General features: G+C 42.1%; 1 protein-coding gene across 1 annotated transcript in view; it reads left to right on the top strand.

The window, feature by feature from the left end:
- TEK (TEK receptor tyrosine kinase) overlaps positions 1 to 14,803 on the top strand; it is a 97,537-nt gene that overhangs the window by 56,889 nt on the left and 25,845 nt on the right. Inside the window, exons 6-11 of the mRNA XM_075279360.1 lie at positions 4,195 to 4,335; positions 5,096 to 5,221; positions 9,316 to 9,470; positions 10,781 to 10,925; positions 13,324 to 13,485; positions 14,468 to 14,608. Of these exons, the coding sequence (XP_075135461.1) occupies positions 4,195 to 4,335; positions 5,096 to 5,221; positions 9,316 to 9,470; positions 10,781 to 10,925; positions 13,324 to 13,485; positions 14,468 to 14,608 (870 nt within the window). The remainder of the gene's footprint in view (positions 1 to 4,194; positions 4,336 to 5,095; positions 5,222 to 9,315; positions 9,471 to 10,780; positions 10,926 to 13,323; positions 13,486 to 14,467; positions 14,609 to 14,803) is intronic.

Raw genomic sequence — 14,803 nt, 5'->3', positions numbered from 1 at the left:
ATTAACACTCAAACTACCCTGTATCATTAAAGGGTATAAGGGACTTTTCATTCAGCAGAACATCATAGTTGCACCATAACTCTGTTGATTGACTGGTACTTGGCCCATTATCAATCATGTATTAATAACCTGTATCAAGGTCATACGTCAATTATTACTGTCGCAAATAAAAAACTTTCATTTATAGCAGTATGGTTGGTTTGTGCCAAAGCAACCCTGTCCAAAGCTATGCATGACCTTGTCTTATAGATAATGTCTTGCTTCAAGGGAAGAAGCCCTGTAGTATAAATTGGCACAGGAGTTTATTAAGAACCCCATGTCTAATAATACATATCCTTGGTTGGCTAGAATTCCACACTCTGCCAAGAACCACATAGACATTTGTACACAACAGAATGCATACACACATGGTGATTGGTACGGGACATAATTCTCTTAGGATACTACAATTAACAAGACCCTACACACATGAGTAGATTATTTTCAGTTTTATCTTGCTTTATAATTACCCGCTGTCAATTCCTCCAATCCAGACTTCAGACTGCATCTAGCTCACATGCCCTCTATCTAGCGGCGTAACTAGGAATGGCGGGGCCCCGTGGTGAACTTTTGACATGGCCCCCCCCCCTTCCTGACTGACACCGAAGACCTTGACCAACCCCCCCCCCCCACGCCGCATTCCTACACGCTCTATTATGTCCCATAGTGGCCCCTGCACACAGTATTATACCCCATTGTGGCCCCTGCACACGGGAATATGCCCCATAATGAACACCCACGAACAATTATTATACTCTGGAGTATTTTCAGACCCAAAGTATAATCGGAGACCGAGGGGAGATACAGATATAAAAAAAAAAGTTACTTACCTGTTGGCCATCTTTAATAATGCACGGATGTCACGTGACATTTCATGCCCTCCCTCCATCTGCTCCCAGTTTCATGCACCCCTCATCTCTACCCCCGTTTTCATGTCCTCCCCTCCATCTCTGACCCTAGGTTACTGTTGCTCCTCACCACACATACATACACACTCACAGACAGACACACACACACTCTCCATCCTGCATCTCACATCCCCCCCCATCAGATCAATTCAATACAATACACAGAGCGCCCCCTGACTACTATTAGACAGTCATTAGTAACAGCAATTGCAAGCAAGTCTGAATACAAACAATGTGTAGAGTACTGATCCATCTACTGACACTGACCTCCCCCTCCTCCTAATACACAGATATCAGGACACAGACCTCTCCTCCTAACACACAGATATCAGCAAACAGACCTCTCCTCCTAATACACCGATATCACTCACACACACACATACACACGCACACACACTTACACACAGACAGACACTCTCCATCCTGCATCTCCCTTCCCCCTCCCCTTCAGTACCTAGCAGCACATCTCTCCTTCTCTTTCAGGACTGCACGGGCTATAGACACGCCCACCTAGTCATGTGACAGCTGACGTCACACAAGGTCCTACAAGCTTTCCCTGCTCTTATCACAGTTACAACAGTTTGTCTGTGATAAGAGCGGGGGTAGCAGGGGTAGCTGTCACCGGGCCTCTAATGTTCCGGGCCCTGTGGCAGCTGCCTCTGCTGCTATGGCAGTAGTTACGCCACTGCCTCTATCAATTTTGCGGTCCCAGAAGGAAGCATGCCTGCTTCTATCATTACAGGTATCATTGGAGGCTAGTCTTCAATCTCTAAACAGCTGACACACAGAGGCATAGCTTTAGTAAAAGATACATAAGGGTCACATTACAGTTTTTCAATTGTGGCCCAAATGCTTCAAGTTATGTCTTTGCTGGCACAGTCCGTCTACTGCATTTGTAGAATGAAACACAAAATTCTGTCTAATGGTTGTACTTCTATGAGCAATAGATGGGTTCATTTTTATGTTGAATCAGTTTTTTATAGAAATTTTTCAGTATAACAGGAAAAGGTGATCAGTATAACATAACACATAGGGGCACAAAGGTCTCAGAGGTAAGAACAAAATAACATAGTAACCATGTAAACACCATTAGACCAACCTAGACTAGAGACGACTAGAAAAACAGAGTCAGAAAAGAGAACCGGGCGTGGGGACCAGAGATAGGTATAGCTTGCTAATGAGATGAGATGTCCACGTATGGTTGGAACCATAGCTGCAACACCAGCTACAACATAGAGGGGCACCAGCAGAACAAATAAGTAAAAGACAGGGGGAAAAAAGACACTGGCAAACAAAGAGTCACTCTTAGGGAAAAGAAACAAAGAGTAGAGGAATGGTAGCACCAGGGGGGACATCCCAGAGGGGGACCAAATGGACATCTCTGGATTTAGGAGAAAAAGTTAGAGAGTTCAGAAGGCGTAGGTGTTGGTAATTTTCCCAAAATCTCGTGCAGGGGGAACTACCCAGTGCTGCTGATCTGAGGGGAATACTATAGAAACACAGAAAGTGCAGGTGTGGTGGTGTCAAAAAGGGAAAGAGAAGTTTCTAAGTCAGTTAGGCTAGAGAGCAGCGGGAGCAAATTGAATTTTGCAATATGTGCCAAGCTAGGCACAGAACACCTATCTGGGAGAAAACTAGTGAAATGTTGATAAATTTCTCTTACTGACTGTATAATAACGCCACAACTTGACTAATAATATTCATGGTATACTACTACACTGTATACCAATAAGTATTTGGACACCCATGCAAATGAAGATATCTGTGGTCGGGATGTACATCACGCCTTCCGCCGTTAAATGAGAAACAGCATTGGCATTAGTCACGTGCAAGATGCCATAAAGTACAGAGTTGTCTGATTTTGAGAAAGGGGTAATTGTCGGATACCACAGAAATGGTCGATCCTTAAGGGACATAGCAAGTGACCTGAATTACCCAAAATCAACAGTGGCCTATCTGATTACGAAGTGGATGTTGTAATGTGCCCCCTGTCGACAGACCCCGAAACTGGGAAATAGAGACTGATGACTGCTGGCCAGAGAAACTGCACTCATCCGATAGCTCACATAGACCAGGAGTTTCACCAGGCATCCGGGAGTATTGTGACAATCAATAACATCCGTAAAGAATGAATGTTGTTTTTCTATTCTACCACATGTGTCCAAATACTTATTGGTAGACAGTGTATACCATGAATTCAGTAAAAGTAACTTATTGAAGCCATTCTACAGTAATTCAATCATACCACCATACAATTGCTAATGCCACCATACTGTGACTAATACAGCAATCAATCAACATAACAATATTACTATTCTTCAACTTAGAATAACTTACAACTTATATTATACCAACATGACTTAATAATACCCATATTCTATGACCAAATAATGCCATTATGAACTGTAATAATACCATATAGAGATTGAATAATTATTCCATATAGCGGCCACATACTATTGCCACTGCTGCATATTATCGTGCTGCATTTTTTTTCCTTGTGCTGCTCTGTTATGTACAAATTTTCTTTTCTATATCCTTGATAATGGAAATATCAGTATGATATTTATGCTTTATCTAACGACTTTTTTGACATTACTTGAAGTCTGTATGAAAACATCTGCATTACGGTTATAAATACTGTAGGCCAGCCGAAGCAGAAAGAAAGAAAATCCAGATTAAATAATATACCTGCTTCTTTCACAGAGAATAACAGCAGAAGCTGTACTGGAAATGAATCATATTTCCTAACTTTCAAAGGATAGAGTAGGTGGTGCCCATTCCCATCCCTTTCTCTTTGTGCCCCCCACACAGTATAATGCTCCTACAGTCACCTTAAAATGATATGCCCCCACATTATATTGTTCCCCTCCAATTGTCCCCACAGTATAATGATCCCTCTCCTGGTGCCCCAGTTTAAACTGAGGCAAATAGAGGGGGACGCAGATGAGTTGAAGCTGAGACATACCAATCGAGACAGCGGGACAGCTCCAGAATCCGTGACTGTCCTGCTGAATCTGGGATAGTTGAGAGGTATGCGTAGAATAGAATAACTTGCACAGACCTATACGTGTTTAAGACTGGGGGTGCTTTACATGCAGATAATTATATTTCTGTGAAGAAAACCTGAGAGTGGGTTTTATGTGTTTGTTGTGCATAGATTTTTTTTTTTTTATCTATTTCTATGAAATATACAAGTAGATAACACACATACAGAATGCTAACCATGTACAATGATTTTCCCTAGCATGTGGTGAACACAGATTTGGAAGAACCTGTAAGGAGACCTGTGGAGAAAAAGAAACCTGCAAATCACAAATGTTTTGCCTCATAGATCCATACGGCTGCTCTTGTGCCTCAGGCTGGACTGGACTGATGTGTGATGAGGGTACAATAGATATATTTATAACAAATTAAGTCAGGCACAGAATCACATAATTCACTATTCTATTATTAGACCCCTAACAAGCCGCTGATAGCTGTATTATACATTATACTATAAAACTAATATTTGACACTAAATAATATTGTAAATAAATATTGTATGCAAAGGCCTTGCAGCACACTGCCTTTGCAAAATGTTGTAGATAATTGTAGTTATTGCATATACAGCACAACTTTATGGTTTAAAGTAAAAATTACTCCTTTGTCATGATGTCATGTCAGCAGGTTCACATCTGCTTCGGTAATCCATTAGGGGAGTCTGCATGGGGACCCTCCCGAACAGAATACCAAACGCATTGGCAAGTGGTGTGCCGTGAAAGTACACGGACCCCACAGACTATAATGGGGTCCATGTGCTTTCCGTCCTGTCCACAAGTCATGTGGACAGGAAAGTAGATTGTGAAGTACTTTTCTGTCTGTATGTTCCCTGCGGAGACCGCATGGAAAGCACACAGACCCCATTATAGTCTATGAGGTCTGTGTGCTCTCACTGCACACCGCTTGCCAATGCGTTTGGTAGTCCATTGGGGGAGGGGGGGGGGTCCCCATGTGGACTCCCCTATTGGATTACCAATGCAGATGTATTATGCAAGGCCTTAGATAGTTGTATATTTATATAAATACTGCATATACATACCGGCATTGAAATAATGAAATATATTATGAAGATATTTAATGAAACAATGCTTAATCTTCTCTTTTAGCTTGTCCAAAAGATTCCTATGGACCTGACTGCAAGTTGAAGTGTCACTGCAACAGGGGGACATGTGACAGGTTCAAAGGGTGTATTTGTCCACAAGGGTGGCGTGGGCTGCAGTGTGAAAATGAAGGTAAAGCAAGGTAACACTGTATTGTTATATAATGATGACAGGACACAAGTAGATGAATAAGTTTTCATCGGTGCAGTCATGTGTCTACACCTAGATCCGATACCTAAATCATAAGATCTCCAAACATACCACTGTCATGGGTTCAGTTGTTGAAGTATCAAATGGTATTTTATAACATTGATATACAGTATTAAAGAGAACCTTTCATTTCCTCATCAACGTGTGGTATTATATACTGCTAGAAAGCACACCACCTCTCTATTAAAATGTATAGAGAATATGGTGGCTGGGAGTCCTTACATTAAAGGGGTATTATCAGCTGGCTTGTTCACCAACCTGCAGGCTGTGTGCTCTGTTTACTTCCTAGTTTTCTTGGCACATTGGTGGGCGGGGTTTCACTTGCTCTGCTAGGTCCCTTCATAGCAGTATGTTTGCAGTCAGTAATGAAGGATTGGTTGTAACTGAATTACCACAGTATGAAGCTGATTTAGCAGCTGATGTAGCAGAGCTGGATTTCCTCATCTCAGCCCTTATCAGCCAAATTCAATTAAACTGACTGATAAGTGGAAGAGCAGGAGATAAAGAGCTCAGAAATTCCGGAACACTCACCTCCCCCTCCCCTATCTGAGAGCAGGAAGCTATGTCACATGTCTGTGGCAGAGACATAAACAGCTCAGAGCTGCTCCCAGCAGTCAGCCCCTCCCTCCCCCCTGAGAGAAGGCAGCTACGTCACTTGTCAACTGAGGAGATAAGCTCAGCACGCCCTGTGGTTATGGAGACGCAGTGTAACAAAGCAGCCAAACAAAGCAGTTTTGATAAAGCAATGTATTTAGGAAAAGTCTTAAAGAGGACCTTTCATGGTCTGGGGCACAGGCAGTTCTATATACTGCTGGAAAGCCGACAGTGCACTGAATTCAGCGCACTATCGGCTTTCACGATCTGGTGCCCCAGGTGAAGAGCTATCGGTCCCGGTACCATAGCTCTTTACAGTCAGAAGGGCGTTCCTGACACTCAGTCAGGTATGTCCTTCTCCACAGCAGCGTCTATCGCGCTGTACAGTGAGAGCGGGGAGGAACGCCCCCTCCCTCTGCTCACAGTACTTGTCCATAGACGAGTATTATCAGGAGGGAAGGGGGCGTTCCTCCCCGCTCACACTGTACAGCACTATAGGCGCTGATTTGAAGAAGGACGTACCTGACTGACTGTCAGGAACGCCCTTCTGTCGGTTTTCCAGCAGTATATAGAACTGCCTGTGCCCAGACCATGAAAGGTCCTCTTTAACTCCACATAAACTAGCCATATAAATAGGATCCTTGTGATGGGACAACCCCTTTAAATAGATAATAGTACAAAACAAAATAATTTGCATTACTGCATTTGATTTAAAGAGAACCTTCACTGACTTTAGCACACTGTCAGCTTTTTAGCAGTATATAATACAGTACATCGATGAGGACATGAAAGGTTTCCTTTAAAAGTAATGTAATAATGCAAACTATTTTGTGTAGTAATGATATGTATTAACCTCTTCCAAACTGACTATAGACTATACATGCCAGGCAGTCTCTCTCTTGTTCTGCAAAGATGTACTGTTACGTCCTTGCAGTTTTCAGCAGAAAGAGAAGGCAGGGATTGTTTATTACTGTCCCTCCCTTCCCGATCGCTGTATACAGAGCTATAGGCACCGCATGATGCAGCTCTCCTCTGATCTAGCAGTTACATGATCCACCAGGATCAGAGGCTATAAGAGCTGCTGGGACCTACAGGACCCAAATCTGCTCTGTAGTAATGGGCAGGAGGCTGTATTCCTCTTCCATTGGTGATATAAGTATCAGCCCCAGTTACAGGGAAAATCAGCCTCACACACACAAAAAAACTGTAATCAGATGTCTCAAAAGGTCTTTTGTGACATTATGGGAACACAATGTAAGAAAGAAAAGAAGGAAGGAAGGATAAAAAATTTTAATTAAAGTAAAATAATTTTAAAAAAATAAGTAAGATTATATGCCAATTTAACTCCCTTATTACAGGTTCTAGCCCCACCCCCGACAACACCATACAAAATAAAAATTACTGTAACAGAGAGGAAAAACTATTTGTTAAAGGTAACAATATTCTCCATACATTTTAATGGAGACGTGGTGTGCACACAAGTTTGGCCATATCTCTGTTGAAATATATAGACAATGTGGAAGCTGTGAATTGGTGTCATCACAACTTAAAGGGGTTTTCCAGGCAGAAAATCTTTTTTTTAAAAGATCTGTTAGTGCTAATAATGGGTTAATAAGTACACTCATATACCTTTAGCAGTGTTTGGCGTGATTTCTGGGAAGCTGCTGCACTAACTCCCTCTCACTCAGCTCCCTCTAACTCTCTCACTCCGTTACAAAACCTTCCATCTCACTAAGCCTAGACCTCCCACCCTGCCTTTCTCACTAAGCCTAGCCCCTCCAACTCCCTCATCCCACTCACTAAATAGTGATCCCGCCCATTACCAGCCCCTCCCACCCTCTCCTGTATCCCTGGCTAAGCTATTCTGCCCACTGCTAGAAGACAGGGAGGAGCCATCCCTGGACACAGGAAGGCTCTTTAAGTATTGATGGAGATAGGGGAGAGGGAAGAATGATGGTGATGTTCCGTTATGGAAGCGGTGAAAAGGAAAGTCATCAGATTATCAGAAAGTGTTGGTTAATTATCTAGTTTATCCTGGACAACCCCTTTAAGTCACCAGAGATGGCTCTATCATGTTGATATTCCTTAAATGCCTAAGAGCTATTAATCTTGCCTTCAATGGTCACTATAGGTTCTCTTCATTCCCTATTTTATCCCTTCCAGATAAAGTATTCTACACTTCTACATGTAGGATTTAGCTGTCTGCTTGAAAAATCAGACATCTTTGTGAACGGACATTTAAGGACAGACACAGACAGTAAAGGACACTGCATGATGTCCCATCTAAATCAATGCAAATTGTAACGGACACAGCTAGTGTCCGATGCTAATGTCTGTGCAAGATTTTGTGCGGAGATTAGCATCGGACACTAGCTGTCGGACACCGACGCTAGTGTGAACCCTGCCTTACATATAAAGTTACATAAAACAATGTTACATAAAATAAATCATTTAACTAAACTGCTAGTTAACTACTCTAATGTAACCACTCCAGAAACATGCTAGAAAAAGCAAACTATGTGTGCTCAGATGGACATCCTTGCAGAGACAGATCCCACACGGGTGTCTCTTTCTGCTCTTATAAGGATGCCTTCCTTCCCTTTGCTAACTTGCCTTTCACTTTGAAAATCCTTGCTTTATTCATCTTGATTAGACTGGAGGACATGACTCAGATAACAAACGCATGTCTATAGAAGTCTATAGAGAAGGGAAGGGGTTGACTGAGCAAGACATGCAGGAGAAGAAATCCAGGCTTAGCTTAGCCTGATGTTGGAACTAAATAAAAGATTTCTATCATAAACAAAGCACTGTATTTACATCAGTATAGGTCAGTAATCCTCTGTATGTGTCCTACATAGTGCTGGAGCTGTTTGTGATTGACAAAGAGAGCAGATTTGACGTTCCTTACTGTGTGCATTGTATGGCAGCTAATTTCCATTGACAGGGTCAGAGAGGAAATAAAACTACAGATATAGCCTGCAGAGGGGAAATCTTCTGTACTGTTCAAAATATAATTAATATAATGGCCAGAAATAGTGTTACTCCACATGCACAAACACTATGCCAGTGGTGTATGAAAAGTTTTCTGAAAGGTTTGGAATGCTTTAGAAAGAGTCTACCAGCTCCATAACCACTTCTAAACCACTTATATGGTGTTTTAGTGACGGTTAATGGCCCAGTAAACAAACTTCTTTGTGCACGCCTGCTTCTGAAATTTTTTTTCCATTGGTATTCAATTGACTAGTTTAATGCATCTGGGTTGTGGTCACTCCTTCCACAGCACACGTTATCATCTCTCATATACATGAGCTAGTCAGTCAGTCCTGTCCTTTCCTTACGTCCTAAATACAAACTATTTCACAGTACTTTATGTTACACAGCTTTTCCGAGATCTCTTTTGATAAGTGAATATTATCTTGCAGGTAGTCCATACATCCCACCACAGATACAGGAGATGGAAACAACATTAGAATTGAACACTGGGATTGATTTTAAGCCAACCTGCAGAGTCAGTGGCTATCCAAAACCAACCGCTCAAGAGGTCCTTCTTTTCAAAGAAGATGGCACCATGTTTCAGGTTATTTTCTTAAGAAAATCTGTCATTGGTTTTTGGGGGAAATCATTAGAGACATACAATATGATATATGAAGTTATTTCCAAAATGTCATATCTGGTATGCAGAATGTTAGATTACATAGGAAATATATGTTTAGAAGACCGTATATATAATGAATTGTTCATTGAAATGTATCATTGATCTCGTCTACTTTAAAGTCATGTGACTAGGCTATGTGAGAAGATGGCTAGACAAAGAGGTATTATTGAGAACAGCCGCACAATGTTTATCTTCCTTTTACTGTCATGTAACATGTTCTGTATCCTTGTACAGATATGATACAGATTGAGTTCAATCTTAGGGAAAGTTCATACTTGCGCATTGATCTGTCCACCGTGATCCTGCCTAAATCCCCAGAAAAACTGCTTGTGGATGGCTTGCCGGCAGTCAGTTTCAAAACCCATTCATTTGAAAGTAGAATAGAAGAGGTTTGGGTTGATTTCTGACATGAGCAACATTAGTTGTTATTTGCCAAATAACTAAAGTAAGCATCTGAGAAACCTTGGTAGGGGAACTTGAAGAATCCAATCTGTTGCTTCCTTCCAAATTTTTGCTTCTTTTATTTCCTTTGCCGACCACAGCAGAAGCTCTAGCAGATTCACTAGATTGTCTATACATTGCACCAAAATGAGCAAATGCTATAGACTGAATCAAATGGAGTCCCTACAAAAATGCATTTTATGCTCATGTGCATGTAAATAAATGAAGTTCCCTCACTACAAGAATTTACATGTGTTCAAAGATACTGCAGTGAAGTGGGGCTAGAGCTGCATACTCCATGTTTAGAATAAAAGTTTTCTTTAGCTCTGTTTGACGATTGCTTCAGCATATATGTTTTAAAAAACATATCTGGCAAACGTGCAACTAAGTATAGATATCATGTGCTTATACAGCTGTTTACACCATTGTGTTTAAAGGGATTCTATCATTGGGACTTTACATTTTTTAACTAAGCCTATCTTCATGTAGTCTTTAAGGCATACCTTTTGGTTTGTGATCAATGCAGCCAATTTCAAGAAAAATTCATAATCTTCTTATTCAAATCAATCTTCTCGGAGTGCGGTGGGCGTTCCCCCTCTGCTGCGAGCACCCCCGCGTCATCATCCTGGAACTGCATTGCCGCCCCCCCCCCCCCCCCTAAGCTGGTGCCAGACTCTGACTCTCTGACTATTTTCAATTCCATACCAGTTCTAATAACACCCTGTGACCTTGTTATATTTTGACTGAATAAATCCATTCATTGTAGTGACTAATATTCTGGTTTTCCATAGGCTGTGTCAACTACTGAAGTCGATCAGTATACAGTTGCCCAATTTTCCGTAGAAAAGATTGTACCTAGATTTTCAGGTTGGTGGATCTATAGTGTGAAGACTGCAGCAGGGACAGATGATCAGCATGTGCACATTTATGTGAAAGGTAGGAAACCTTTAAAAATGTATGATGATGATCTGTACTAAGCACCTTTCATAAACAGTATTGACTCATGTTTTAAATGTATTTTTCACAGGCTTGTTTTAAACTTTAGTAAAATAATTAAAAACTTCAGCATTTTGGTTTTGTCCAGTTTTGTAGTCTTTTTACAGTCAGTGCAAGTTCACACGGAGTTTACGGGCGCGCATTCTGGAACGTCAGAATGTGATAGCTCAAAATAGATCCCATTCATTTCAATGGATCGTTACGGGCGTAGTGGGCGTAGCTCAGCGCACACTCAGCTCTGCTACATCTCCGGTGTAGCAGAGGTCAGCGCACACTCAGCTCTGCTACATCTCAGGTGTAGCAGAGCTCAGCGCACACTCAGCTCTGCTACATCTCTGGTGTAGCAGAGCTCAGCGCATGGCCAGCTCTGCTACATCTCAGGTGTAGCAGAGCTGTGCGCTCAACACTGTTACATCTGAGATCGGACTGTGGACCAATCTTAGACTCCGCCTCCTCTGGCACTCAGCTCTGCTACATCTGGTGTAGCAGAGCTCAGTGCATGGCCAGCTCTGCTACATCTCGGGTGTAGCAGAGCTCAGCGCACGGCCAGCTCTGCTACATCTCAGGTGTAGCAGAGCTGTGCGCTCAACACTGCTACATCTGAGATCGGACTGTGGGCTGATCTTAGACTCCGCCTCCCCCGGCACTCAGCTCTGCTACATCTCTGGTGTAGCAGAGCTCAGCGCACACTCAGCTCTGCTACATCTCTGGTATAGCAGAGCTCAGCGAACACTCAGCTCTGCTACATCTCGGGTGCAGCAGAGCTCAGCGCACGGCCAGATTTGCTACATCTCAGGTGTAGCAGAGTTGTGCGCTCAACACTGCTACATCTGAGATCGGACCACAATGGAGACTGTTGTGGACCGATCTTAGACTCCGCCTCCTCCGGCAGAACTAGCGTTGATTGGCCGAATGCTGTACTCTGTATGGCATTTGGCCAATCAACGCTGGTCAATGCATTCCTATGGGAAAAAGTCAGCTCCTGCATATCGCAAGCTGACAGGGATCCCAATGAGATAGTGGCATAATACAGGTACTTGGGCATGTTTGATGCCCCCAGGCATGCTTCCCCTGCTGTCCCAGTTGCATTGCAGAGGTGTTGGCATCATTTCCTGGTGTCATAGTGGACTTGGTGACCCTCCTTAGGCGAATAGTGGCTTCCCCTGAAACTAAGCATTTTTCCCAATAGACTATAATGGGGTTCGATATTCGTTCGAATAGCGGAATATTGAGGGGCTATTCGAAACGAATATTGAATCTCGAATATTTCACTGTATGCTCATCTCTAATGATTATATTTTTATAAATATGTGCAATTAATATGTTTGATTACAGTTCTCTATAAACCCATTGTCACTGTAATATTGTTCTTTACTGTGTAGAGTAATTTGTGCACTTACAGCTTATTAAAACATTGCTCCTTAAATCAATTATACTTGTAAAAAATTCTAAAATGGCATATTATCCTTCCATTTATGTAAGTGGCAAGTTCTTTTGGATGCTACATTGCATCATATTCCCTGGAAGCATTTCTGCTTATGGAGAATATATAATATGGTTTCAAATGGAGGTACCATAAAGAAGCATACAACGTGTCTATAGTTCTGAAGTATAGAGATGCAGGGACTCCTTGTGTCATCGTTCAGACTTCTTATATATGGATTTGTAGCGCCCCACAGAGTGTGTCACTACAAATGTCATCTTATGTGATCTACACTGTGTACTGTGAAGGTATAGTGAGATCCAGTCAACCTGTCAGCATACACAAAGTTCCACAGCCATTATCCCTTCCCTTTAAGAAAAGGGGTGGAGCTACAGACTGGAAGAGGGTCTCTCTTTCAGTTCCAGGTCAGAGAGTGCAGGAGTGCAGGAGAGAGCAGAGGTGTGTGGAGGTGCAGTGTGTGCACAAGAGGCCGGAGACCTGCAGAGGTGAAACAAGACCTTGCAGGCACCCGCATGAATCATGCGGAAAGGAAAGTAGATTGTGAACTACTTTCCTGTCCGCATGATCCCTGCGGAGATCTGGCGGCAAGCACATGGACCCCATTATAGTCTATCGGGATCCATGTGCTTTTACTGCAGAGCGCTTGCAATTGCGTTTGGTATTCTGTTCGGGGAAGGTCCCCATTCGGACTCCCCCGGACAGAATACCAACACAGATGTGAACGAGGGGTTACTCTGCAGCATGCAGACTGCATTTTCATGACAGGTTTTCTCTAAACATAGCTGCTGCAGTCAAATTTCCCATACATTTAACAAATATGTGACAAGTTTTCTAACTATGATTTCTATAGGTTTTAATGTTTAAAAAGTTTACTCTTTCTTTTTTCATGCTCAGTTCCCCCGATCCCCCTGCATGGTCCCATGTTGAATAAAAGTGGACCAAATTATCTTCATGTACATCTTAACACTGACGTCTATGGAGGAGATGGTCCCATTGTATCTACAATTGTATTGTATAAACCCTCACAGACATCAACTGGATGGAGTAGATTAAGTGGTAAGAAATTATGTAGCCTAAATGTATACTCTCTGACATCCAATTCACAGAAATACATGAAAATAAACACTGAAGAATAAAATATTCCATAAAATGAGTCTCAGATTAAATTAGCCCCTTTGTGCATCTGGATGTAGATGTACTGTATATCATTTGCTGGAGGTAGATTGCCCATACTGAGAACAAAGGGCTGCAGCATAAGGTTAACACTGTGATCCCTTCACAATTGTGCAATGAATTGCAGCAAAGCTCCATATTGATGAGTATAGTGAAAACAAGGTTCTTTATCATAATGTATTACACTCATTAACAAAAAAAAAAAAAAAAAAAAAATAACACACCCAGATAGAAATGTTGGATTGCTGCAAAACTCAGCATGCAGTTATGTCTCAGATATGTAAGTGAGTACAGGTGACCCTGGGTCTTGCCACAAAGTGGAGTAAAAGTGCTTCCCCTTGCCATGTAAAAAGGCTCTCAGAGGATACTTAATGGAGTGTACCTCTTAAGGAGAGATTGTTCATTGCTAGACATGCTTCTACAATGCGCTCAAAGATATTTTATTGTGCTCAGTTGACAGGCTTTGAGAGGTAATGCATGACTGGACTGAAAGAAACAGGATAGTCGTTTTGACAAACTGCCCACCATCTAGACCTTTCTGATCTATCAGCTACGAGGTGTGGGAGTCATGGATATGTGAGGGTATGGTCCGGAAGGCCCAGACAGACCACCAATAGAGGGGATTGTTTAATCCACTGACAAGTATGACCAGTTCCATTGAGATATACAGTAGATGGCACCTTGATTACACCCCATGTCTATGCCTGGACCATTTTCAGGGACTGTTTGAGAGATCTGACAATGATCGGGTTTGAGAATGGAGGCCTTGCAGAGAGTGCTGCCTTGTTAAACACTTCCCCAACCACTGATATAATGATCTGGTGGAGCCATCGCATAAAACTTCCATTGTTCTCTCTCTTTTTAGTACCTGCGAATTTGAAAGTTGTGAAACTCGAATCCCTGGAGCCAAGAACTGAGTACAAGGTTTGTGTTCAGTTGGGACGTAAAGGAGAAGGAGGAGTGGGACATCCTGGTCCAGTATCTGCCTTCACAACTGAAGCATTTGGTAATGGACTAAACATAGCTTTCTTTGCCTAGTTGGCCTCGATTCATAAGTGGTGTCATTAATGGATATTCTGTGCTTGTACTGTCCCTCTTTACTCTCTTTCATAGTGTCTTATTATTGGATTGTCTCACCAGTGGTCTTATGTATTTAGGTATATAGGTATTTAGGTATATAGTGCCAGGTAAAGGCTGAATA

This window comes from Leptodactylus fuscus, chromosome 1, assembly GCF_031893055.1.
Source record: "Leptodactylus fuscus isolate aLepFus1 chromosome 1, aLepFus1.hap2, whole genome shotgun sequence".
Lineage (NCBI taxonomy): Eukaryota > Metazoa > Chordata > Amphibia > Anura > Leptodactylidae > Leptodactylus > Leptodactylus fuscus.
This window is presented reverse-complemented; position numbering and strand designations above follow the sequence as displayed.